Raw genomic sequence first — 25,959 nt, 5'->3', positions numbered from 1 at the left:
GACTAGTATTTTAAACTTAAATAAGGGCAATTATATGGGCATGAAAGCAGAGCTAGTTAAAGTGAACACACAATTTAGGTTAAGGGGCAGTCAATAGAGATGCAGTGGCAGACATTTAAGGGGATATTTCAGAATACACAGAATAGATACGTTCCAACAAGAAAGAAAAATTCCAAGGGTGGGGGGTACTCACCGTCCATGGTTAACTAAAAAAGTTAAAGATAATATCATACTTAAAGAAAAAGCATATAATTATGTAAGGATGAGTGGCAGGCCAGAAGATTGAACAGAATATGAAAAGCAGCAAAGAATGTCAAAAATATTAATAAGTAAGGAAAAATTAGAGTATGAAAGAAAGCTAGCTAGAAATATAAAGACTGATGGTCAGAGTTTCTATGGGTAGTATAGAAGAAAAGAGTTAACAGAGTGAGCCTAGGTCTTATAGAAGAAAAGAGTTAACAGAGTGAGCCTAGGTCTTATAGAAAGTGAGTCTGGGGAATTAATAATGGAAAATAGGGGGATGGCAGATGAATTGGTATTTTGCATTGATCTTCACTGTGGAGGATGCAAGTAACATCCCAGAAATAGCTGTGAATCAGGAATTGGAAGAGAAGGAGGAACTCAAAATATTACTATCACCAGAAAGTGATACTAAGCAAATTGTTGGAACTGCAGTTTGACAAGTCCGTGGGTCCTGATAGATTTCATCCTAGGGCCTTGAAAGAAGTGGCTAGTGACATAGTTGATGTGTTGGTTTTAATTTTCCAAAATTCCCTAGATTCGGCAAAGTTCCATTAGATTGGAAAATAGCTGATGTAACTCCTTTATTCAAAAAGAGAGACGGACAGAAAGCAGGAAACTCCAGGGCAGTTAGCTTAACATCTATTGGAGGGAAAACCTTAAGCTATTGTTAAAGATGTTATAACAGGCCACTTGGATAAATTCAAGGTAATCAGATAGCGTCAGCATGGCTTTGTGAAAGGGAAATCATGTTTAACCAATTTATTGGCATTCTTTGAAGAAGTAACAGGTGCTGTGGATAAAGGGGAACCAGTGTATGTATTGTACTTAGATTTTCAGAAGGCATTTGATAAGGTGCCACATCAAAGGCTATTGCAGAAAATAAAAGCTCATGGTGTAGGGGGGTAACATATTGACATGGATAGAAGATTGGCTAGCTAACAGGAAACAGAGTAGGCATAAATGGATCATTTTCTAGTTGGCAGCATGTGATGAGTGGTGTGCCACTGTCATGAAGCTATTAATGTGTTTAATATTTTGGAAAATATTTTTCTTTTAAAGTAGAGGTTTGTCTGTGGGGGTGTCTTAATTTGATTAAAGCCAAGCTAGTCTGGGTGCTTTGATGGTACTACTTTTGACATGGAAGAGAGATAGCATGCATTTGCATTTTTTAAATAGAGCATTCAAGAAGTGGGGTGAAAACTTGATACCTGTCTAGCAGATACCAAGCCAAATGCTTATATTACTAATAAAATTGGTACAGTGAATGGGGTTTCATTGTTAAAAGGTAAAGCTCAAAGAGACTGGTGAGACAATGAGAATTTGAGTTCAATCAGTGATGGTAGGTATAACTTCAGTAGTTTTCGGGGGTGCAGGCAGAGGCAATGTAAGATCAAAAGGCAGCTGCAAGCCTCCAACTGGCTCCAAAGTGAAAAGAACCTCATTTTGAATTCCTACGGTGAAAATGCTTTGCCCGGTGTTTGGTTAAGTCTATGGGCTGCTGTTGCCTTAACGGAGATTAGTTTGGGAATTTGTTGAAAGTTATGATAGCAATTTGTAACCATGTGTATATATTTTAACCTGTGTAAATTAATAAAATGTTTCAATTAGTTTAATGTAAATCCTCGAGAACTGATAGTCTGATTCCTGAATTTAAGATCACATCTCAAACATAACACTTAAAATTATAGGTTATGACAGTTGTTTAAAGTTTCCCTCTGGGATTTTTAAATAACTCCGCTTTACCAGCTGCATCAGTCATAATAGCCACAGGGATCAGTGCTGGGACCTCAACTCTTTACAATTTATATAAATGATTTGGATGAAGGGACTAATGGTATGGTTGCTAAATTCGCTGATGACACGAAGATAGATAAGAAAGTAGGTAATGAAGAAGGCATAAGGAGGCTACAAAAGGATATAGATAAGTTGTGGGTGGACAAAGATCTGGAAAATGGAGTATAATATGGGAAAATGTGAGGTCCATTTTGGTGGGATGAATAAAAAAGAAGCATAATATCTAAATGGTGAGAGATTGCAGAGCTCTGAGATGCAGAGGGATCTGGGTATCCTAGTGCATGATTCACAAAAGGTTAGAATGCAGACACAGCAAGTAATTAGTAAAGCTAATAGAATGTTTATTGCAAGGGTAATTGAATACAAGAGTGGGGAGGTTATGCTTCACTTATACAGGGCATTGGTGAGGACACATCTAGAGTACTGTGTACAGCATTGGTCTCCTTATTTAAGGAAAGGTGTAAATGCTTTGGAGGCAGTTCAGAGAAGGCTTACTAGACTAATACCAGGAATGAGCAGGTTTTCTTATGAGGAAAGTTTGGACAGGCTAGGAGTTTAGAAGAGTAAGAGGTGACTTGATTGAAACATATAAGATCCTGAGGGGACTTGACAGGGTTAATGTCTAAAGGACGTTTCCCCTTGTGGGAGAATCTAGAACTAAGGATTGCTGTTTAAAAATAAGGGGTCACTCATTTAAGACAGTGATGAGGAAAACATTTTTTTGAGGGCTGTGAGACTTTGGGATTCCCTTCCTCAAAAGGTGGTTGAGGCAGAGTCGTTCAATATCTTTAAGACAGAGTTAGATAGACTCTTGATAAGTAAGGGGCTGAAAGGTTATCGGGAGTAGTAGAGAATGTGGAGTTGAGGTTAAAAGTTGAGGTTATTGAACGGCGGAGCAGGCTTGAGAGGCCAAGTGGTCTACTCCTGCTCCTAATTCATATGTTCGTCTGTAATAAGTTCAATAAAACAGCTCCACTTTATTTAAAATGGTCAGTTGAGCTATTTCCACAAATCAATCTTGGCATGTTTGCCAATTAACCCTGCTGTTACTATTCATACAGCAGCCTACATTAATTCTTGTCTGCTTCTTGATCCCATCTTTCAATTTGATCGTAGTGTTTCAATGAGGATTTGAGAGTGAACAAGTGAGAAGCAGCCAATTTTATACAATGCAAAAGATGTTTATTAAATATCAGACTTATTACGTCAAGTTTTTTTTCCAAGGAAACATTTGCTCATGGGCTTTAAAATAACAGGAATGTTGTTTATCAGAACTGTCATATGCCACAAGTGTTTACCACATTAGTTAAGGCTCTTGCAATGTTTCAATACATCACAGCATACAGATGCAATTTTGAGAACTTAAAATGCATTTTCAAATGCATTTTCAATATTCTCTTAAGCTTTCCGTGCTTGACTGTACACATATTTAACCTAATGTACTTGTGCTAACTCTTCAACTCCGGCTCTGTTTAAACCCAATTTCCCTACCTTTCTCTATTTTCTTCTTACCTTTCTTTTCAAATACTTATCCAATTCCCTTTTAAATTATAGCATTGTGTCTGCCTTAGTAGCCATTGATAATAAAGCATCCCATGTGCTTATAATATTTCATATGCAGGAAGTCTTCCAAGCTTTTCCACCTGATGGTACCTATGTACCAAAGGCCGAATCCCCCTTTGTGCTATTCATCCTTTCATGGGGCCCACCTAATTCCCTGGGCTGGCCATAACTTGCCCTGCACTGTGTATCTGCCTCCTTTCACCTGGCCTTGCCCAGATAGTGCATGTGGCCCTGTCAAAATCAGAATATGCCTCTTAACAAGCTCTTATCTAGCATGATTAAAGAGCTCACTAAGATGGTTAATTGAGGTGGAACTTGACGCCACCCTCCCCCTGCCCTGGTTTCTGGTGTCAGGAATATGGGCACATGGGTTGACAGCAGTAATTTTGTTCCCAGCCCCCAGCAGGACCTGAAAATTCAGCGCTAGAAGTTTACAAACTAACGATTATTTAGCTTGTAATTTTCTGGGTTACTCATATGTTTCCCTACGTTCTTTGAGTAGAGGAGCAATATTTGCCATTCGCTTCAGCATTGACACCAAAGATAATTTTAGGAAAGTAATGGTTAGTGCTTCTGCTATATCTTCCCCAGCCGCCTCCAGTATAGTATACTGCCATTGAAACCGTAATCCATGTCTTTTTTCCCACCATGGAGCATTTTGCTAAGTTAAAGGAACTATAAGTTAAAGGAAATATAAAGTGTAGCCTGCTATCTGGGTCAGTTGATTTATGTTTATAATCCAGTAAACTTGTTTTAAGTACTGTTATGACCCCATCTGATAATACTGGACATGTCAGATCCCAGAGGGAAACTTGGCTTGGTAGATCCTAACTTTGTTTTCTTTAGAAACCGTGGAGGAAAGTTACTGAGCAAATTCACAGGATTTTACTGATGAACTTTTAACATAAAGAATAAAGCATTCATTAAACAAGGAAAAGAAATGAACTATATTACACCAGACAAAAAGGCTGGAAACGTCCCAATACAAATGCAAGAAAATGATTCAACCTCACGCCATTCCTTTATCCCAGAGATACTCTTAGAAACGCAAAACCCCAGTGAAGATTTACTACTATCTGAACACCAAGGCTCCTTGCATGTGCTGGCCCAGTTGCAAATGGTTTTCTTTCAGCAGATTTCTGAGCATTCACTAGGTGCTTTTTCCCCAGTTGGTATCTCTCCCTGACACCCAAAAGTACATTCCCATCACCAGGCAACAGCACAGTTTTTTCTACTTTGTATTTTTTCCCAAAATCACAAAACTAATAACCCCTTTGTAACCCATCTCTTCAATTCAAGGATTGTAAAATCTCATTAAAAATGCAAGCGAATCCAGGAAACCTGACCTTTTTGCTAAGAGGCCCTCCAGACTTCCCAGCACCAAGTTGACAAAAAAACTAAATGAAACTGAAACCATATTCCACCTTTCTTAACACGCAAGTATAAATGTAAATTAAACTTAGTTATACATTGTTCCTAACAGGACAGTGGCCTCTATTATTTATCTCCAGTGGTGGTTCTTCTCTACTCTACTCAATAGCTTCATTTTTCACTTTCATCTTTAAAAACTGATGCAGTTGTCCCCACCATTTTCTCACCCTCAGGTAGAGGGTGCCCTCCACTCATTCTTTGACTATCCTTTAACTACTGTTATGATCCCCTGGACACCGATATCTTTTTGAAATAGATGACTTTTCCAAATGACCAAAAAAAAATCAGTGGACAAGATTTCACTTTTAAAGACTTTTACTGTAACAAACAAGCTAAAATCAAACAATGAACTTGTTCAAACATTAATTAACAGGCAACTAATACATCAAACTAAAGACCAAGGTAAATTTTGCAGTCACTAAATAACACAACCAAAACACGTCTTAAACGCTTTTTCACAATGCTATGCTTCTGGTAGCATTACAAGAATAGCCCCACAATTGCTCCCAGCTCTCCAGCAAAGGTTCACTTCTCCCTACCGCTCCAGGACAAAACTTCCAGCGTCCTTCGACAAATCGTTCCACTCCCTGTTCGGGGTCAAGGACAGAATCTCTTTGGTATGAGCTAAGAAACAATAGAGGTACCATTGCACTACTGGAATTACTTTATAGACCTCCAACTAGCATGAAAGCTTTAGAGGAACAAATTTGCAAACAAATTACAGAGAGGGGCAAAAACTATAGAACAGTTTGATTCCTGATCGGACTGGAAGAGATTGCAGAGATGGGGAGGGGCAAGGCTATGAAAAGATTTAGAAACAAGGATGAGAATTTTATAATCTCGGTGTTGCTCAACTGGGATCCATTACAGGTCAGCAAGAACGGGTGATTGGTGAGTGGGATTGGTACAAGTTAGGACACGGGCAGCAGAGGTTACAGAGGGTCGAAGTTAGGAGGGCAGCAAGAAGTGCATTGTAATAGTCAAGTCCAGTGGCAACAAAGGCATGGATGAGGGTTTCAGCTGCAGATGACCTGAGGCAGAGGTGGAGACGGCCTTTATTACAGAGGTGGAAATAAGCCGCCTTAGTGAAGTGCACATATGTGGTCAGAAGCTCATCTCGGAGTCAAACTGACACCAAGGTTGTGAACAGTTTGGTTCAACCTGAAACAATTGCCACAGGGAGAAATAAAGTCAGTGGCTATTTTGTGGCAGGACGAAAGACAATGGTTTTGATCTTCCCAGTATTTAGTTGGAAGAAATTTTGTGTTCATCCAGTCCTGGATGTAGGACAAGCAGCCTCGCAATTTAGAGACGGTGGAGGGGCGAAGAGATGTGACAGTGAGGTCAAGCTATGTATTGCCAGTCTGCATGTGGAAACTGAAGCTGTGTTTTTGGATCATGTTGGGAAGACAGCATGTAGATAAGAAATAGGATGGTGCCAAGGGTAGATCGTTGGGTGACACCAGAGTTAGTGTAGTACCGGGAAGATAAACCGTTACAGGTGACACTCTGGCTACAACTGGGATGACTTAAATGTGTGTCAAAATTTGTAAAGAAGTTTAAAAAAAATTGTAAGTAAGTTCTCCTTTTGCTGGACAAATGAGTTACTGGTTCACTTATTTTAAACTGTACAGCTGACTACTTTGCCAACAGTCTTTCAATGCTTGATTCAGTTACGCCCATGATTAGGGTTAACTCTTGTTTTCCAATGATTAAATCTAGTGCTTTTATTCAATACTATTTAAGAATGGAATAGGCCAATGCAACACCTAAGAACTTTTTTTCTGAGACTTGTAGAAAAGTGATCAGTAAATAATTGTAACCTTCATTTTTTTTTTGTAGCTGAGAAACCTATGTGAGGTACCAAAATCATATATATATATACATATATATATATATATATCAAAGTTTTAAAAACACGATAAAAAATCGGGAAGCAGCGATTAATTGATGTCTGGGTTGGTAGTTGCTCACACTTTGAGGTCCCAGGAAGGAATAAGTTGAAGTGTTTCTGAAGTGTGTAATAAGTTTTTCAAAGCATTAAAGCTTAGGCCAAACAGGAATATTTCCTTATTATAAACAAGTAAGTTAGTCTTTTAAAATAATTCAGATTCCTGCCCTTTCATGGGAATCAGTTTAATGGAACTACTACAATTTTAAAATCAACTGTATCATAAATGTAATTTTTGGTGCCTTTTAATAGCTTTTTTAAATGGCTCTCAACTATTGAATGTTATGAAATACTTTATGTTCTTTTTAGTAATTTACAAGAGTATTAATGACTGTACTGCAACCTTTATCTAGTGATACATCATCTGATAATGGATTGAAGAATATGTTTCTCCAATGGTATTTGATTAAATCTTTACATCGATATTTAAGTCTTTGAGGGACACCCTGTACTCTAAGGATTAATAGAGTTTGGAATGTGTAATTCATTCTTATAGTGATAAAAATCCTATTTTAACATTTAAAGCGTATTGATTTTTCTGGAAAATGATTTAAAGAGATAGAAGTCTTAAAAATTGCATTTGAACACCACTGGAATTACTTGGCGATGACGTTGTGTTATCAGTATGGAATATGGCATTAATGGAATAGATCACGTAACTGTGAATTATTTATGTGGAACAGATCTTCTGAGCGCAGGGGTTTTATCTACTCAGTGTGGATGAATGCTCATTTTTTGAATCTCAAACCTACTATTGTTCCTTCTCATCGTTATATTGCTTGGATAGGATAGGATGCCGTGCACAAAAACAAGGCTATTTATTGCATCTGATGAATGATGGTAACTCGAGATTAATCATTTTGCAATAATTTGTTTGTGAACATTATTCAGATTATTTTATCTTGCAATTTTTTTCCCCTCAGTCCTTGCAAAAAAGTGCATTTGAATAAATCAACAAAGTATAACATTTGAATAAAAATGTGTGGCATCTTTTAGCAGTATGTTGATTGCTATATATGAGCAGGGCTATTTTTCTATGAATTATATTCTACAAAATGGCCATTATAGAACATTAATAGAATATTCCTTTTTTAAAAAGTTGAAATTTATTGAAATTAGTGTGACGGGTTCCAATAGAGTGTAGTGGGTCCATGGACCTCTGGAAACTAGATTGGAATCCAGCCTAGGCTAATGGAATGAAAGTATCCTCTCCATTGGCTTAAAGGGTTCATGAGTGGTCTCATCAGGCATGATTTTAAAACGCAACACCTCTTAATAATGTAGCTCAGATCAGCACTAAATTAGCAGCCTCACGCAAAACACGTTCGAAATGACCATTGAGAAAATTTGTTGAGGATGCTCGTTTGAGGCTGGCGTTAAGGCAGCTTGATGGGACTCAGTGGCAAGGGTTTTATTTTGTATTTGATTTGTGTGGTAACTACCACCAGTGGACAAAAGTAGAAAATATTTCATTCATCACTTCCCAAAATAAAGCTATCAGTGACTTGCAATATAACTGGAAGTGGCTCATTGGAATGGCCCAAGAATGAATGATGACCATGTGATCCATCCATCATAGAAAAAGATCTAATTTTATTAGATTTACATAGTGGAACGATACTGAAGCATTAAGGTTTCAAGAATAATTATGGCGTGAATTTTTTTGCTCCTAGGAATGTATAGATCACGCCAGGGTTAATTTTAAAATATTAATAGTCTTATTGCTGTATAGCTTAAAAGATGTCACATCTAATTTAGTCGGTCATCAAATTATGTCTGAGGCAACAGCAGCATGTGTCCACTAGTGTGTAGATGTTATGGTTGAGTAAAGACATCCTTCCATTTAGTACTTCAGATTTATTTAAAATATTGCGTAATGTTAGCAGTGACAAGTAGATGTGACTTCTCTGAACAAATGTGCTTGAAAAAGTTGAGAAATGTCTGCAATGTTCAAAATATTTTTGATTTCTACACTTTAGTGTTGGAGTTGTTTATTTAAGCTGTAGTAGCATTCAAAAGCAAGTTGAATAAATACTTGAAGAGAAAACATTTACAGGGTGGGGAAAGAGCAGAGGGGTGGAATTAATTGAATAGCACTACCAAAGAATCAGCATAGACTTGATGGACCGAATAGCCTCCTTTGATGCAGTGTGATTTTATATGAGCCTTTAGGACCTTATAAAACTGATATGACCATCGTAATTTTTGAGTCCCACAAACAGCACTGATACCTTATGTATAATGGTGGGGCTGGATGAACTGTTTTATGGGCACAGGAGCAGTACAATACAAAATATATCACTTTGCTGCTGTATTGCAGCTTTGAGTACCTTAAGCTTGACCCTTTTAGACCATTGGGTGCGACTGTTTTGTCTTGTTAAATCAGTTGGCAGCTGATTGTTCACATGTAAATTCTTATTTCAGTTCTAGGTCAGAATGCCCTTTTTAATGCTTCTTTGCAGTGTGACTTCTGAACCTATATTTTCCGATCAACATTATTTTACTGCTGGCAGTATCCCATTTGCATGCTTTGTTGAGCAGAGCATTTATTTTAAATGGGTTCCTGCCAGTATTAAAATAACGCTGATTGGAAAATCTACGCTCTGAAGTCAATTAAAACGTATTTTGTGTTGGTGGGAAAGGTTTTCTATGTTGGCAATGATTGACTTTCTTTCTCTTTTTTTATTTATATATTATATTTTATTGCAGCACCTACCTAGTTAATGACAAAATTAAGTAGATAAGATGCACTCAAATGTGATCCTGAAGTTGTGCAATTTGGTTGGAAGATTGTTCACATAAATAACATTTGCTGCTTTTTTTTTAGGTTCCAATGGCATGTTAGTAATGGTGCTGCTGTCAGTGCTCAGTGGACTACTGATCGACAAATCTGATTTTCCTTGCCCTGCATTTTTATTTTTGCGGATCTAAGCAAATGATTTTTAAATTATTTTTGATTGCTGTAAATTAATATTTGACATTATTAAGAAGTATTCTGGTTATAAATTTGGAGAAGCGTACATCTTTGCAATGCAAAGCAAAGAAATACCGCATAACTATAGCCTTCATGTGTTCCATTATTTATGTCCCATGTATGGTATTGTGTTGCTTTTTCTGCAAATATACATGAATGTACAAATTGCGCTCAAATGATCATTAACGAGGTTTTCTGTTTAAGACAGCTTGATTTTTTATTTGTTTTTCTCCCACAGGGCCACATAGGTACCACAGCAACCAAAAATATTGATGTCTACCTCCCCATGCAAACAAGCCAAGACAAGATGCAGCCAATGACTGTGATAACAATGGCAAATGCCAGAGTCCAAGATCTGATTGGCTTACTCTGCTGGCAGTATACAAGTGAAGGACGTGAACCCAAGTTGAAGTAATTAAATTACCTTTACTCTTATTTTTAAATGGAATATTGTCTTTCTTCTCCCTTCTTTATCCTTCACTTCTTTGCAATGTAATGAGGCTGTCAGTCTTTGCCATTTCTTTATGGAAGGCCAACATTTATTGCCCATTCCTAATTGTCCTTAAGAACGTAGTGGTGAGCGGCTGCCTTGATTTGCTGCAGTTCGTGTGGTATTGGTACACTCACAATACTATTTGATAGGAAAATCCAAGATTTTGACCCAGTGATGAAGAAGAAACGGCAATATATTTCCAAGTCTGGATGTTGCATGACTTTGAGAGAAACTTGCATTTTAGTGTTCCAAACGTTGCTGCCCATGTACTTTTAGATGGTAGAGGTTGCTTCATTGGAAGGTGCTGTCAAAGGAGCCTTGGCCAGTTGCTGCAGTGCATCTTGTAGCGTAGATGGCACACACAACAGCCACAGTACACCAGTGATGGAGGGAGTGAATGCTTGAGGTGGTGGATGCGTGCCAGTCAAACAGCCTGTTTTTTCCTGGATAGTGTAGAGCTTCTTGAGCATTGTTGGAGGTGCGCTCAACCAGGCAAGTGCTGAGTATTCCATCACTCCCCTGGCCTTTGCCTTGTAAATGGTGGAAAGGCTTGGGAGGGTCAGGAGATGAGTTACTTGCCACGGAATATATAGTCTGTGACCTGATCTTATAGCTGCAGTATTTATGTTGTTCATCCAGTTAAGCTTCTGGTCGTTGGTAACCCCTAGCACATTGGCGGAGGACTCAGCAATAATAATGTCATTCAGTACTACAGGGAGGCAGTTAAATTCTGTCTTGTTAGAGATAGTCATGATCTAGTACTTAAGTGGCAAGTAACATTTGCGCCACACATCAGCCTAAGTCTGAATGTTGTCTAGTTCTTGCTGCATGTGAGCACAGACTGCCCTTGATGTTCACTGGCAGTACCATCACTGAATCCACCACTATCAACATCCTGGAGGTCACCATTGACCAGAAACTGAACTGGACCAGCCATCTAAATACTGTGGCAACAAGAGCAGGTCAGAACCTGGGAATTCTGCAGCAAGTAACACAAATCCTGACTCCCCAGAGCCTTTCCACCATCTACAGAGCACAAATCGGGAGCGTGATGGAATGCGCTCCACCTGCCTCAATGAGTCCAACTTCAACAACACTCAAGAAGCTTGACACCATCCAGGACAAAGCAGCCTGTTTGACCAGCACCCTGCCCATCACCTTAAAAATGGCTTGCTGGGTCTGGAGTCACAAATAGTCAGACCGAGTAACGATGGGAGATTTTCTTGATTAAAGAATGGGATAAAAGGCACTTGAGGGAAAGGATCTTGGCTCATAAAATCAAGATGGAGTGTCCGTGTGGGTGGAGATAACAAACAACAAGGGAAAGAAAACACTGGTGGGAGCAGTATATAGATTCCCTAACAGTAGCTGCAGTGTCAGGCAAATTAGGAAATTAGAGGTGCATGTAACAAAGGTAATACAGCATTCATGTGGTGTTTTAGTCTTTGTATAGACCAGGCAAGCCAAATTTGCAATAATAATGTCGAAGATGAGTTCATGAAATGCACTCAAGATATTTTTCTAGGTTAATATGCTGAGAAACCAACTGAGGAACAGACTATTTTAGACCTGGTATTGTGCAATGAGATGGAGTTAATTAATAACCTTGTTGTAAAGAAGCCTCTAGGGAAGAGTGACTGGAATATGATAGAATTTTATATTGATTTTGAGAGTGATTTAGTTAAATCTGAAACTAAATCCTTAAATCTGAAAAAGCAAACTACTTCGGTATGAGGGGCAAGTTGGCTGCGGTAAATTGGGAAACAGAAGATATGGTAGGTGAGGAATGACAACCATTTAAGGAAATAATTTATAATTTGCAGCAAATATAGATTCCCTTAGGGAATTAAAAACCCCACAGGATAAGTGGTCCAGCAGTGTTAAAGATGGTGTTAGATTAAAGCAAAAAGCTCTCACCTCGCAAAAATGAGTAATAAGCCTGAGGATTGCAAGGTTTTAGAATTGAGCAAAGGATGACCAAGAAATTGACAGAGAAAATAGCAAGAGACATAAAAACAGTTTGCAAAGGTTTCTCTGCATATGTAACAGGGAAGTCATGTTTGACAGATCTGTTAATTGAGGTTTTTAACTAGCGGGGTGGTTAAGGGGGAACCAGTGGATGGTCGTGTGTTTGGATTTTCAGAAAACATTTGATAAAGTGCCACACGAGGTTATTATACAAAATTAGGGTTCCTGGGAATTGCTTCTTCAGTAACTAACACTTTTTGTACAGCATCATTTACATGGCCTACTTTATCTTAGTGTGGATTTGGAATTGCTTCTGCACTTGCTAATTCAAGAACTCTCTATTGCCAGAGCCACCCAAACACTATACTTTGGTAACAGTATTAATTTCCTGATGTTATGATCGTGGTGGGAGTCATAAACCAAAATACCCAAATTTACTCAATGACTTTCCACATGAAAAAAGTACCAACAAGATTTCACTTCTTGTAACTTTTATTTTAACACAAATCAGAATCAACTTAAATTAAACTTGAATTAACAGGCAAATCACAGTCACTATGAACTATAAATTGTACATGGAATAGCGGATACAGCAAAGACTATCTCAAGGCATTAGTATGTAGCCCACCCTGCCTGTATAGTCCCAGTTTCAGCCACACAATCCTTTGAAGCAGAAATCCAGTCCCTTTCCTTCAAGGACTTGGCCAATTCTCCACAGGCAGCAACCAGCTCTTCTGTTTCCTCTTTGTGTCTCTGTTCTTGTCTGTCTGCCTGCCTCATGTATTTTTCATTTCCTTCCTGTTGGTACTGCTTCCAGGTCAAGGGTCACCAGGTCACATGGGCCAGTGTTTCTTAACCAAAAATTATAATTGATCCCTTTACAATTGATAACAACTCGTAAAAGCCCTTTTCATTTTTAAAAAAAATTACAGATTCCCCAAACATTTAAAAATAATTACAAATTTTCCTTACTGTTATTGCTTCTGATCGTCAATTGACTGATTTAGTTTATTCTTTTTTCATTATCCAGTCTACATTTGATGATACAAAGCTAGTTTAGAAATTAGGCTGTGACAAGACAAAGAAGTTGCAAAGTAATATCAACAGGTTAAATGAGTGGGCAAGAAGGTAGTAGACGGAATATAATGGGGAGAAATGCAAAGTTATCCATTTTGGTAGGGAAAATAGAACAGCAGAATACTTAGGGAGAGATGGATGTCCTTGTGCACAAATCACAAAGTTAACACGCAGGTACAACAAGCAATTGGGAAAACAAATGGCATGTTAGCCTTTATTACAAAGATGCATAAGAGGGAAAAAGTTATATTTTAATTAGGTAGGACCTCAGTGGGACCACACCTGGAGTACAGTGTAAGTTTTTGGCCTGCTTACCTAAGAAAATATATACCTGCCCGAGAGGGAGCACAACGAATATTTAGAAGATTGATTTCTGGGATGGGAGGATTGTCCTATGAGGAGTAGGAGTATATACTAGTATTTAGGAGAATGAGCATTGGTTTCATTGAAGACATAAAATTCTTAAGGGGCTTGACAGGGTCGATGGTAGGTTGGGAGCATGTTTCCTCTGGCTGTGAAGTCTAGATCTGGCAGTCACAATCTCAGAGTAAGGGTTGGCCGTTTACGCCTGTGATGAGGGGAAAATTCCTCATTCAAATGATTGCGAATCTTTGGAATTCTATACCCCAAAGAGCTATAGAAGCCAAGCCATTGCATATATTCAAGACAGAAATCAATAGATTTTTGAATACTAAGAGATGCAGGGAGCACGGGAAGGTGTAGTTGAGGCATAAGATTAGGTATAATCTTAATGAATGGTGGACCAAGCTTGAAGAGCCAGTAGCCAACTTCTCTTTTTCTATTCTTCAGATTATTCTGTAATGAGAAGTTCCACTTATGGATTGAGTTTTAATACGAATCTCCAAAATGCTTCCCAATCTGTCTCATTTCAGTGGATACCAGTGTAGTGGATGAAAAAGCTTTTTGTTTAGGCATCAATTACATATCTTGTTTTAGATGGGGATGTGTCACCCACATATTCAGACTACAGCATCAGCTGAAAAGGTTCTAAATTTCATAGTATGGTGTTGACATGCTTAGCTTGTCGTGTTTCGGAAAGTAATTTACTGATTATGCTGTTGGGTATTACAGCAGGAATTTAACTAGTAGCGGTTTTCGATTTTGTCTTTTAGGTGATAACTTTTTGGATGTAGAATCTTTTGATTTGTCAGTAAAACATTACAGTATAACCACTTCCATTCAATAAAATTGGTGATATGGAAACCATGGTAAATAAAAATAAAAACATTTCAAAAGCCATTTTCAGTTTCAGATTGAGTATCCAAACTGCACTTGGGCAAATAAAGGAGAGTCTGGTGGGAAAATCTCATCAAACCCCCAAGAATTTTGCCATTATCGCCATTGGCAGTTACGTAATTGGTTAGTGGGTGAGGGCAGTCAAGCAAATGTTAAAATAATTGATTGCATCTCTGATACAAATTCTATCTCCTTAGGCAGCTAGCACCACAGTAGTTGACATTATGGTCAGAAAATGTAGACATGGATGTTGATGGGTCTCGTGTTGTGAACAGAAAAAAATTGAAGATGTAATTCATTGGCTTTGTTCATGTCACATTTCATTTCCAGATTGAACAATGCATTTTAAATTCTGAATATAATTCCTATTGTGGTGGCTACATTTTGAAATGTACCCTGGAATTGATTATATTCTGCAATGATTTAATTCATTTAATTGTTTTTTCCATGCACTTTAATAGAACTCCATCTTAGGCTGCCACTAATTGCATTTGAAAAGCACCATTGATTAATTTCTGCAATGTATAGAATAATATTTTTCATTTATACATAGTCACAACCATGTAAAAGGTGTTTCCTCAAAGTGGTCCATGAGCTAGGAGTGTGTGTGTATGTAGCCTCCTTTAAATTTGTGAATGATTCAATTTAAAAATAACCCAGCAATCAAACTTTATTCTTAAACAAGATACAGGTTAATTTATTATGAAACTACTGCTATAAGCGATAAAGTTATTAACTAAAATGCAGATAACGGAAAAAAGAAATTTAAAAATGAGATTTCAAATCAGTTTCTAAGAGATATCGTTGTGGGCCCATTGCTTGAATTTCTTCTTTCCAAAATGAAGGGGTTGAAACTTGTGATTCAGTTTAGCAGCTGCGGTGGCTCCTGCAGTTGACTAGTCAGTGTTTGCCTTTTTCAGGTGGACTCAACAGATCAAGCAGATTTTGGGAGAGAGAGAAGGTTTCTTGTTCCTCACTAGTTCTGTAGTTATGACACTTGAACATTGCCTAGATTCTTCTCAGTGGAACAACAGTTAATTTAGGGATAACTTGATTCCTAGTAGCAGAGAGAAACCCATCTGATGATGTCTCAGAGTCCTCCCTGGGGGTTCTGCACCAAGGCTTTCGCAGCCTGTCGCAACCAAAACAAAATGATTGCCATGTTAATTTTGAAGAATCATTGTTTCCCCAAGCAAAGAAGTTAATTATAAAAATACCTGGAAAAACTCAGCAGGTCTGGCAGCATCTGCAGAGAGGAACACAGTTAACGTTTCGAGTCCGTATGACTCTTCAACAGAAGTCTTCAACACGCTTTCCCAGAGTCACCTTTATCTGACTACGCAATAACACCCCAATAGAGTATTGGTTAAAAACAGCCCCATGCCTCGACTGTTTACACAGCTTCCCAGAGCCTCTATCATGTTCTGACCATTGGCTGAAATACACTGAACATCAAGAGCCCACGTGTGCCTGTTCTGACCAGAGGCTGAATTTTGATCTCCCAGCCTTGTTTATTTTTCCCAGTAAGCTTCTGTTTCTGACATCGCACCAGGAAATCCAATTACCAAATCCCTCCCCCGGAAACCTGGACATGGTTTCTATTTAAGTTGGAGACAGCCTCAAAAAATACAGGCTTCGAAACCATTACGCCACTATGTTATATTTTCCATATATATCCTCTGATTGGATTATACCTGTGTTGCTAATAGTTAACTGTGCTCATATTAAAGTAAAACAAGGATACTATGACTGATGGCTGACTTCTTTGCTAGCCCTCATCACATTCTCCTATATCAGTAGCTATTGCAACCGGACAATATGTAGGTAATTAATTTCCCTTCTGAAGTGGCCATGCTGACTTCCAGGAAATGATGGGCCAGTGGTACCATCCAAGGTTTCCACTGTAATTGTCCTAAAATGAAATCTTTGTTCATGCCTGTTATTGTCGCTAAATTATCTCTGGTAATCAAACCTAGCTATCTCCTCTTCCTCACTTTGTGGGTGCTTCAAAAAACATCTCCATTTTGAGAACTGCATTGTGCTTGGAGTACAGGATAACAAATCAAGATGAAACCTAGCAACGATGTGTGACATTTTATCTTGTCATAATAGTTACATATGCAGTAAGGTGATTCTCTCCTGAATTTGTAAATAAACTATGTAAACTGGATTTCATAAGTTGTGACTGATTACATGCACACCGGCATAGATTATTAAAATGTCATAGATTGCCATTAAACCATTTTCATGGTAGGGACTTTGAAACAAGGTAGGTTCCTGGTGATGCTCTAACCTAGGAACATAGGACTTGGGAGCAGGAGCAGGCCATTTGGTCCTTTGAGCTTGTTTTGCCATTCGATAAGATCATCGCTGATCTGATTGTGGTTTCAAATTCCACTTTCCTGTCTGTCCCCCATAACTCTTGACTCCCTTGCCTATCAAAAATTTATGCAACTTGGCCTGAATAAATTCAGTGACCTGGCATCTGCTGCTTTCTGGCGATGAGAATTCTACAAATTCACGAGAGAAAAAAATTCTCCTTGTCTCTGTCTTAAAAGGGAGACCCCTTGTTCTTAAACTGTGCCCCTAGTTCTAGTCTCCCTCACAAGAGGAACCATCCTCCTGGTGTCCACCCTATCAAGTCCCCTCAGGATCTTATATGTTTCAATAAGATCACCTCTCATTCTTATAAACTTCAATGGGCGTAGGTGCAACCTGTTCAATCCTTCTTCATAAGATAAGCCCTTCATCCCAGGAATGAATCGTGTGAACCTTCTTTGAAGTGCTTCTAATATCTTCCTTCAAATAAGGAGACCAAAACTATACGTAGTACTCCAGATGTGGCCTCACCAAGGCCCTATACAGATGCAGTAAAGCTTCCCTACTTTTATATTCCAGCTCTGACGAAGAGTCGTACGGACTCAAAACGTTTATTCTGTTTCTCTCTCCGCAGATGCTGCCAGACCAGCTGAGTTTTTGCAGCATTTTCTGTTTTTATTTTATATTCCAGTGTCAAGATATGATTTTCAATGTTATTGAAATTTATTGTAAAATAAGAATAATAGTGGGATGTGTCTTTGTGTCTGTATGTGTCTGTGTGCATGTGTGAGATTTAATTGAATTAAAGACAGCTAGTCTGAATGCTTTAACCTAAGAAGAGGGGCTCGGTTTGAAATGTTAATTATACAAACAAGGGAACATTTGCATTTTGAAATAGACCAGACTAGATTGTTTTCAAAGGAGGAGTGAAATGTGTTGCCTAGCCAGGTAAAGTTTAGAAACGGTGTGCTTATTTTTCCCAAAGGTTACTGGTAAAACTTAGCACTATGAGAGGGTTTTATTATCAGGAAGATAAAGTCCAAAGACATAGTGAAACAATGGGTATTTGCATTCAAAGAGAATGATATGTATAAAGAAGGAGCAAGATCCATGTGTAATGGGGAGGCATTTTTAAGATATGAAAAGCCTTCACATCTATGCCTCTACCTGCTGTCTTCAAAGGACTGAAGTTAAGAAAACTCACTTGGAAATCGACTTGTTCAGGGTATCATGTTTCTTTGCCTGGGCCTTTTAAAACCTGTGTCTTACTGTTGTCTTAGTGAAAGTGTAACTGGGAGTTAGATTGATTAGGGGATTTAGAAATTATCTTAGTAATTTGTAGATTGATGTATGTATTTAAAGTAATTTCTTCTATTAATAAATTTTAATCAAGTTTTGTAAAAACCTATAAGAATTTATACAAATTGCAAAACAAGTTGTGGCAGTTGTTTCAAGCTTCCCTTTGGGATTTTAACAACTCCGCATTTACCATCAGCTCTGCCATAACATCGAGTCCCCTTGCAATAAATGCCAACATTCCGTTTGCCTTCCTAATCACTTCAGTACCTGCTATCTAACGTTTTGTGATTCATGTACTAAGACACCCAGATCCCTCTGTAGCACTGAGCTCTGCAATCTCTTCTGCATTTAACTAGTATACTGCTTTTCTATTCCTCCTGCCAAAGTGGACAAGTTCACATTTTCCCACATTATACTCCATCTGCAAAGTTTTTTCCCATTCACTTAACCTATCTATATCCCTATGGAGACTCTATCTTGACAACTTAATTTCCTACCTGTTTTGTCATCGGCAAATTTAGTTAGCATACATTCAATCCCTTCACCCAAGTCATTGATATATATTGTAAATAGTTGAGGCCCCACCACTGATCCCTGTGGCATTCGCTTAGTTACAGCTTGCCAGCTCGAAAAAGACTTTTGTTATTATTCTCTGCTTCCTGTTAGCTAACCAATCCTTTATCCATGCTAATATATTTATCCCCTACATCATGAGCTCTTTTTTTTGTGTGTGGTAACCTTTGTTATGTTACCACTTGACAGACATGTTAGCCATTCCCTCTCTCTTCAGGTGCAAATTCCCTACAAATCTGTCATCATCAGCCCTCTCCTCAAAAACTACTTTAGACCTTTCTGTGACCATGGTTAATTACCCCTCCTCATCCTTTTCAACTTGTCTGCAACCTCTTGACATGCTTGATCACACCGTCGTCCTCCAACACCACTTCTCAGTCATCCAGCTCAGTGAGATTGCCCTGCCCTGGTTAGTTAGAAACTAGGAGCAGGAATAGGCCATTCAGCCCTTCGAGCCTGCTCCGCCATTCATTATGAACATGGCTGATCATCCAACCCAATAGCCTGCTCCTGCTTTCTCCCCATACCCTTTGATCCCTTTCGCCCCAAGAGCTATATCTAACTCCTTGAAAACATACAATGTTTTGGTCTCAACTACTTTCTGTGGTAACGAATTCAACAGGCTCACCACTCTCTGGGTGAAGAAATTTCTCCTCATCTCAGTCCTAAATGGTCTACCCCATATCTTCAAACTATGACCCCTGGTTCTGGACTCCCCCACCATCGGGAACGTCCTTCCTGCATCTACCCTGTCTAGTCCTGTTAGAATTTTATAGGTTTCTATGAGATCCCCCCTCATTCTTCTGAACTCCAGCGAATATAATCCTAAACAACTCAATCTCTCCTCATATGTCAGTCCCACCACCCCAGGAATCAGTTAGGTAAACGTTCGCTGCACTCCCTCTATAGCAAGAACATCCTTCCTCAGATAAGGAGACCAAAACTGGACACACTATTCCAGGTGTGGTCTCACCAAGGCCCTGTACAATTGCAGCAAGACATCCCTGCTCCTGTACTCTAATCCTCTCACTATGAAGGCCAACATACCATTTGCCTTCTTTACCGCCTGCTGCACCTGCATGCTTACCTTCAGCGACTGGTGTACGAGGACACCCAGGTCTTGTTGCACATTCCCCTCTCTCAATTTATAGCCATTCAGATAATAACCAGCCTTCCTGTTTTTGCTACCAAAGTGGATAACCTCACATTTATCCACATTATACTGCATCTGCCATGCATTTGCCCACTCACTCAGCTTGTCCAAATCACACTGAAGCATCTCTGCATCCTCCTCACAGCTCACCCTCCCACCCAGCTTTGTGTCATCTGCAAATTTGGAGCTATTACATTTAATTCCCTCATCTAAATCATTAATATATATTGTGAATAACTGGGGTCCTAGCACCGATCCCTGCAGTACCTCACTAGTCACTGCCTGCCATTCGGAAAAAGACCCGTTTATTCCTACTCTTTGTTTCCTGTCTGCCACCCAGTTTTCTATCCATCTCAATACACTACCCCCAATCCCATGCGCTTTAATTTTACACGCCAATCTCTTATGTGGGACTTTGTCAAAAGCCTTCTGAAAGTCCAAATAAACCACATCCACTGGCTCCCCCTCATCAACTCTACTAGTTACATCCTCGAAAAATTTCAGTAGATTTGTCAAGCATGATTTCCCTTTCATAAATTCATGCTGACTCTGTCCAATTGTGCCACTGTTTTCCACATGCTCAGCTATTAAATCTTTTATAATGGACTCTAGAATTTTCTCCACTACCGACGTCAGGCTGACTGGTCTATAATTCCCTGCTTTCTCTCTACCTCCCTTTTTAAATAGTGGGGTTACATTAGCTACCCTCCAATCTGTAGGAACTGTTCCAGAGTCAATAGAATCTCAGAAGATGACCACCAATGCATCCACTATTTCTAGGCCCACTTCCTTAAGTACCCTGGGATGTAGATTATCAGGCCCCGGGGATTTATCGGCCTTCAATCCCATCAATTTCCCCAACACCATTTCCCTACTAATACTGATTTCTTTCAGTTCCTCCCTCTCACTAAACCCTGTGTTCCCCAACATTTCTGGTATGTTATTTGTGTCCTCCTTTGTGAAGACAGAATCAAAGTATGTACTTAGTTGGTCAGCCATTCCTTTGTTCCCCATTATAAATTCCCCTGTTTCTGACTGTAAGGGACCTACATTTGTCTTCACCAATCCTTTTCTCTTCACACACCTATAGAAACTTTTACAGTCAGATTTTATATTCCCTGCAAGCTTACTCTCGTACTCTATTTTCCCCTTCTTTATCAATCCTTTGGTCCTCCTTTGCTGAATTCTAAACTGGCTCCCAATCCTCAAGTCTGTTGCTTTTTCTGGCCAATTTGTGTGCCTCTTCCTTGGATCTAGTACTATCTCTAATTTCCCTTGTAAGCCATGGTTTGGCCACCTTTCCTGTTTTACTTTTGCGCCAGTTCTTATCTACCCAGTCATAGCCAGAGAATCACCTGCAATGGCTTCTCTTCCCTCTCCCGCACCATTACCTCTGGCATGCCGCAAGGATCTATTCTGCTCCTACATTTCATCTACATGTTGCTCCTTGGTGACATCATCTGAAAACACATCCACATGTACACTGACAACACCCAATGCTACCTCACCATGATTTCTTTCAACCCCTCCATTGTCTGATTTATGGCACTGCTTGTCTGACATCCAGTGCTGGTGAGCAGAAATTTCCTTCAAACTAAATGCTAGGAAGACCAAAGTTCCTGTCACAAATTCCGTTCCCAAACCACCAACTCCCATCCATCTCCTTGGCAGCTACCCGAAGCCAACCTTGGTATTTTATTGGACATTAGTGAGCTTCCGCTCTATCACCAAGATCGCCTTCTTTCACTGCTGTAACATCACCCAACTCTTCCCCTGCATAAGCTCATCTGCTGAAGTTCTTATCCAGGCCGTTGTTCCCCCTAGACTTGACTATTCCTTTGCTCTGCTAGCTGGCCTCCTACATAAATTGAGCTCATCTAAAACTGCTGCCATTTCTTAAACTCATACCAAGCTCTGTTTACCCTACACCCCTGTGCTTGCTAACATTATATTGACTTCAGGCCTGGCAATGCTTCAATTTTAAAAGTCTCATCCTTGATTTCAAATTTCTTCTCTATCCTTGCTCCTCCCTATCACTGTAACATCCTCCAGCACTATAACCCTCCGAGATCTCTGTGCTCCTCAAATTCTGGTGGCTTATACATCCCTGATTTTAATTGCTCTGCCATTGGTGGCTGTGCCTTCAGCTGCCTCGGCCTTGAGTTCTGAAATTTCCTCTATAAACCTCTCCGGCACTCTACCTCTTTCCCCCTTTAAGGTGCTTCTTAAAACCTACCTCTTTGACCGAGCATTTGATCATCTGCCCTAATTTCTCATGATGTGACTTGATGTCAAATTTTATTTAATAACACTCCTGTGAAGTCCATCGGAATGTTTTACTATTAAATGCATGTTGTCGTCGTCATCGATGAAACTGTGTGTTGAAAAATTTCATAGCTTTTCCAAGAGGCCTTGAACTTAATCTGTTACATTCCATTAAGCCATTCAGTGAGCAGGACTTTACTGATCACTTAATTCCCCCTTCACCTCAATCACTCGCAATGTGATATTAAAGAACTTGAAGAAAACATTATTTGAACCAACATTAGATTTCTGTGTCTTAAATTGATCCAGTTTACAGATGTACTTGCTGCCCCCCCCCCCCCCCCCTCCCCTGCCAATTTTGAAATCTGGTGCTTTTATTGGTCAAAAAATTCTCATTGGGTGTTTGAAATAGCTTGTATAATTTCAGAATTTTACAAAACATTGCATTGCTGAGTATCAATATTTTGTTCTCATTTGAAGACCAATGGGATTATGTAGTTGTAGTGATTCATTGTATAGGACACTCTATCTTGTAACATTACTTCGAGTTGCCCAATGATTCATCATGGGCTCCACTAGAATTTGAGAGGTGGAGCAGCTTGGAAGGATTCTTATCAGGTGAGCTCGGAAACTGTCAATAATTAATCATTTGCCCATTGCAAGGTATTCATGATCGTTGTAAGTAGAATCCTGAGAATAAGTTACACAGCTGAAATAGTTAGTTTCAGGAACCAGCACCCATATGACAGATTTGAACATATGTGCTGAATTATGAAACTGTGAATTGCGTGAAAGATTGAAAGATGAGACAGACTTTTACTGAGTCACTCAATCCTCCTACCTATGCTTGATTTGGTGAGTCTGTGTTCAGACAATTACAACCAGTAAACCATAAAAATTTATTTCAGTTCTTTAAAGAACCTATACACATTAGCATTTTCTCCCCATTGCCTGTGAATCCAGTGTCAGCAGAACAAAATCACAACACCATTCATTTGAGCATTGCATTTCTGCTTGAACTAGTCATATTCAATATTTAAATACAGTGTAATTGAATAATCAATCATTTTCACTGTTCCTTCCAGCCTACCTTGGATCTGATATGGCTTAAATCAATCTGTGGTCATCTGGGGTCAGCTTTGAGGCCACACATGTGAAAGGTGCTCTCCTAAAAGAATTATCTGCTCCCAAGTTGTGCTTTGGATGGGTGACAGAAATAGTGCTGCCTTTATCTTCTCACCTGGGGAAATTTTGTCTTAAACCCTGTTTTGTCACTACTTGATGTTTTATCACCTTTGCACTGTTCTCCTTTCTGGAGGAAAGCTTGCATGAGCTGAATTATCCAACTCACTTTTTATCAGCTTCTGCTGCATTTAGATGCCCCCCCATCAAATGTGCAGCCAACAGCCAATGAATATCATAAAGCATGTCCTTGTTTGTGCATCAGTCAAGGCCGATGTTTGAATTTGTCACTCTCTCAACATTTAGTTGGATCTACAAGCTCGACTTCATTGGCAGCATTTGAAAGATAACAGTGGAAAACTGACTTTGCATCTACTTTTGATCCGAAATTCAAAATGTTTATTGCCTCAATGCTGCACAGTGTTGATTATCTATATTTTAGTTTACCTTTACATCTCATTCACAGTCTAGATGACACACAGCCTGACAATGTTCTTAACCCTTTTAGGTATGAACTTGTAAGGCATAACCCAGTGGGTTGTCATGTTACTTAGTGATGATGGATGTGCTCTGGCACTTTCACTCAGTTCAAAGAATCCTAATTTGTAAACACTGAAATTCAATTTATTTTTAAAAATGTTTTTATATTTCATTTTTGCACAAATAATAAATTGGGATGTTGTTTGCTAGCCTTTTACTTGTAGCAATAGTTAAATTTCAACATCATTACTAAAGTACAAATTGATTTCCTGCCTACTGAAGGTACTTTTTGGTCACCACTAAACTTTCTCATCTGCTCGTTTTATAGAACTCAAGTTACAAAGTTTCAGAAATGAATGCAACATGTCACTATGAAAGATACAAATTAAGGTTTCAAGTATACAAAGAAATTGAAAAAGAGTGTATGCTAAAGTGTTTTATCTTTGCAAAGACATATTATGCCAAAAGAGAAGATTTAGGCTAGGAAATTGCTTGTATCTGCCCCCTCTCCTCCAGCATTTCTTTGCCAAAGTGCAGTGGACACCCTGTCGTCTGAACTTCGGGTGAAGTAACACTGGCAAAGCAGGAGAAGCTCCAGAAATCTCCTGCCAGTCTTGGGAGTAGTGACAAACCAAAAGCAAAGTATGGATGGAAATCTGAAATAAAAACACAAAATGCTGGAAACACTCAGCAGGTCAGGCAGCATCTGTGGAGAGAGAAACAGAGTTAATATTGCAGGCCTGTGACCTTTCATGCGAACTCGGTGACAAAGAATAATCCCTTTTACACAAAGAAGCCTTGTTAAGCAAGGAAGGTGCATTGATTTCATGGTCGCTGTCTAATTATTAATGGTGTTTATTTTGCTTTCGGTATTACCATTTGCTTACAACCTTGTTAGTCATTCTCTTAGAAAAATTGCAGTTTACATTATTATTAATGCTGTGTCATTACCTGTTTTATTTAATAGAGAACTGAGTCATGACAACTGGTCTTATTTCAGTTTATATTCTGTATTTAAAATGTCATATTTGGACAGTTTTATGTGGAAATTTGTGAATTAATTGGTGAAATTGCAAATCAGATAGTCAGTTCAATAATTCATTGTCAAGTCAAATCAATAAACTTTGTAAATCAGCTCAATTTATTCATAAATGATCTTTAGATCAAATGACCAATTAAACAATTAGCATGCACTTTGTAATTAATTAATTGAGAAATCAATCATTTAATTAAAATTCCAGATTTAAACTACATATTTTAGAGGCATACTGACACATGAATAACTATGTAATATTTTACACCTTCATCATATTTTTGCTGGCAAGCCAGTCATGCCATTGTTTATAACATAAAGTCCTCTGAAGGAATGGGAAATATGTTCAACTCTGACTATTGGTTAGTTCATAATTTCATCTGTATTGCTGGAGCAAGAAGTAGTGCAATATTATATGTCACATAATGCTGTTTCAGATCCTATATTCTTAACCATATTGATATCCACAGTTCAACAGCACATGCCACAACTCAAAACTTGACAATTATAAATTAAATTTCCTGGCCTGGGCTTTGTAAAATGAATTGCAAATAAAATGCACCATAATCTAGGGATGTAATTTAATATGATGTTGTGATTTTTTTTAAATCACGTAATGCTAATGTTCATCATGATGAGTAAGAAATGGCTTCTTTTTTTATTGATGATTCAATTTATTGTATGTGTATCTGCAAATAGTTTATAGATCTAAAGCTTGTTGGCCCCAGTGGTACTGGTGCAAACCACAGAGATTTGTTTGGTTCAGTTAAATTTTGTCAGCAGACTCCTGTAATCATTTTTGCAAACATCGCTTCATATTATTAGAAAGGAATGAATGTTTCCTGATCTTCATTGTTAAGAGTACTAGAACATTTGAGGTATTTCTGTTATCCAACTTGAGACA

At 38.6% G+C, this 25,959-nt stretch overlaps 1 protein-coding gene across 6 annotated transcripts in view; it reads left to right on the top strand.

The window, feature by feature from the left end:
* The window catches only part of mapkap1 (MAPK associated protein 1), a 240,995-nt gene that overhangs the window by 91,084 nt on the left and 123,952 nt on the right, over positions 1–25,959 (top strand). For all 6 annotated transcript variants that reach the window (XM_078549907.1, XM_078549906.1, XM_078549909.1 and 3 more), the window contains one exon: positions 10,195–10,367. In XM_078549907.1, the coding sequence (XP_078406033.1) occupies positions 10,195–10,367 (173 nt within the window). The remainder of the gene's footprint in view (positions 1–10,194; positions 10,368–25,959) is intronic.

Source organism: Cetorhinus maximus, chromosome 10, assembly GCF_964194155.1.
Source record: "Cetorhinus maximus chromosome 10, sCetMax3.hap1.1, whole genome shotgun sequence".
In the NCBI taxonomy this organism is placed as follows: Eukaryota; Metazoa; Chordata; class Chondrichthyes; order Lamniformes; family Cetorhinidae; genus Cetorhinus; species Cetorhinus maximus.
Note: the sequence above shows the minus strand (reverse complement) of the source record. Positions and strands in the feature narration are given on the sequence as shown.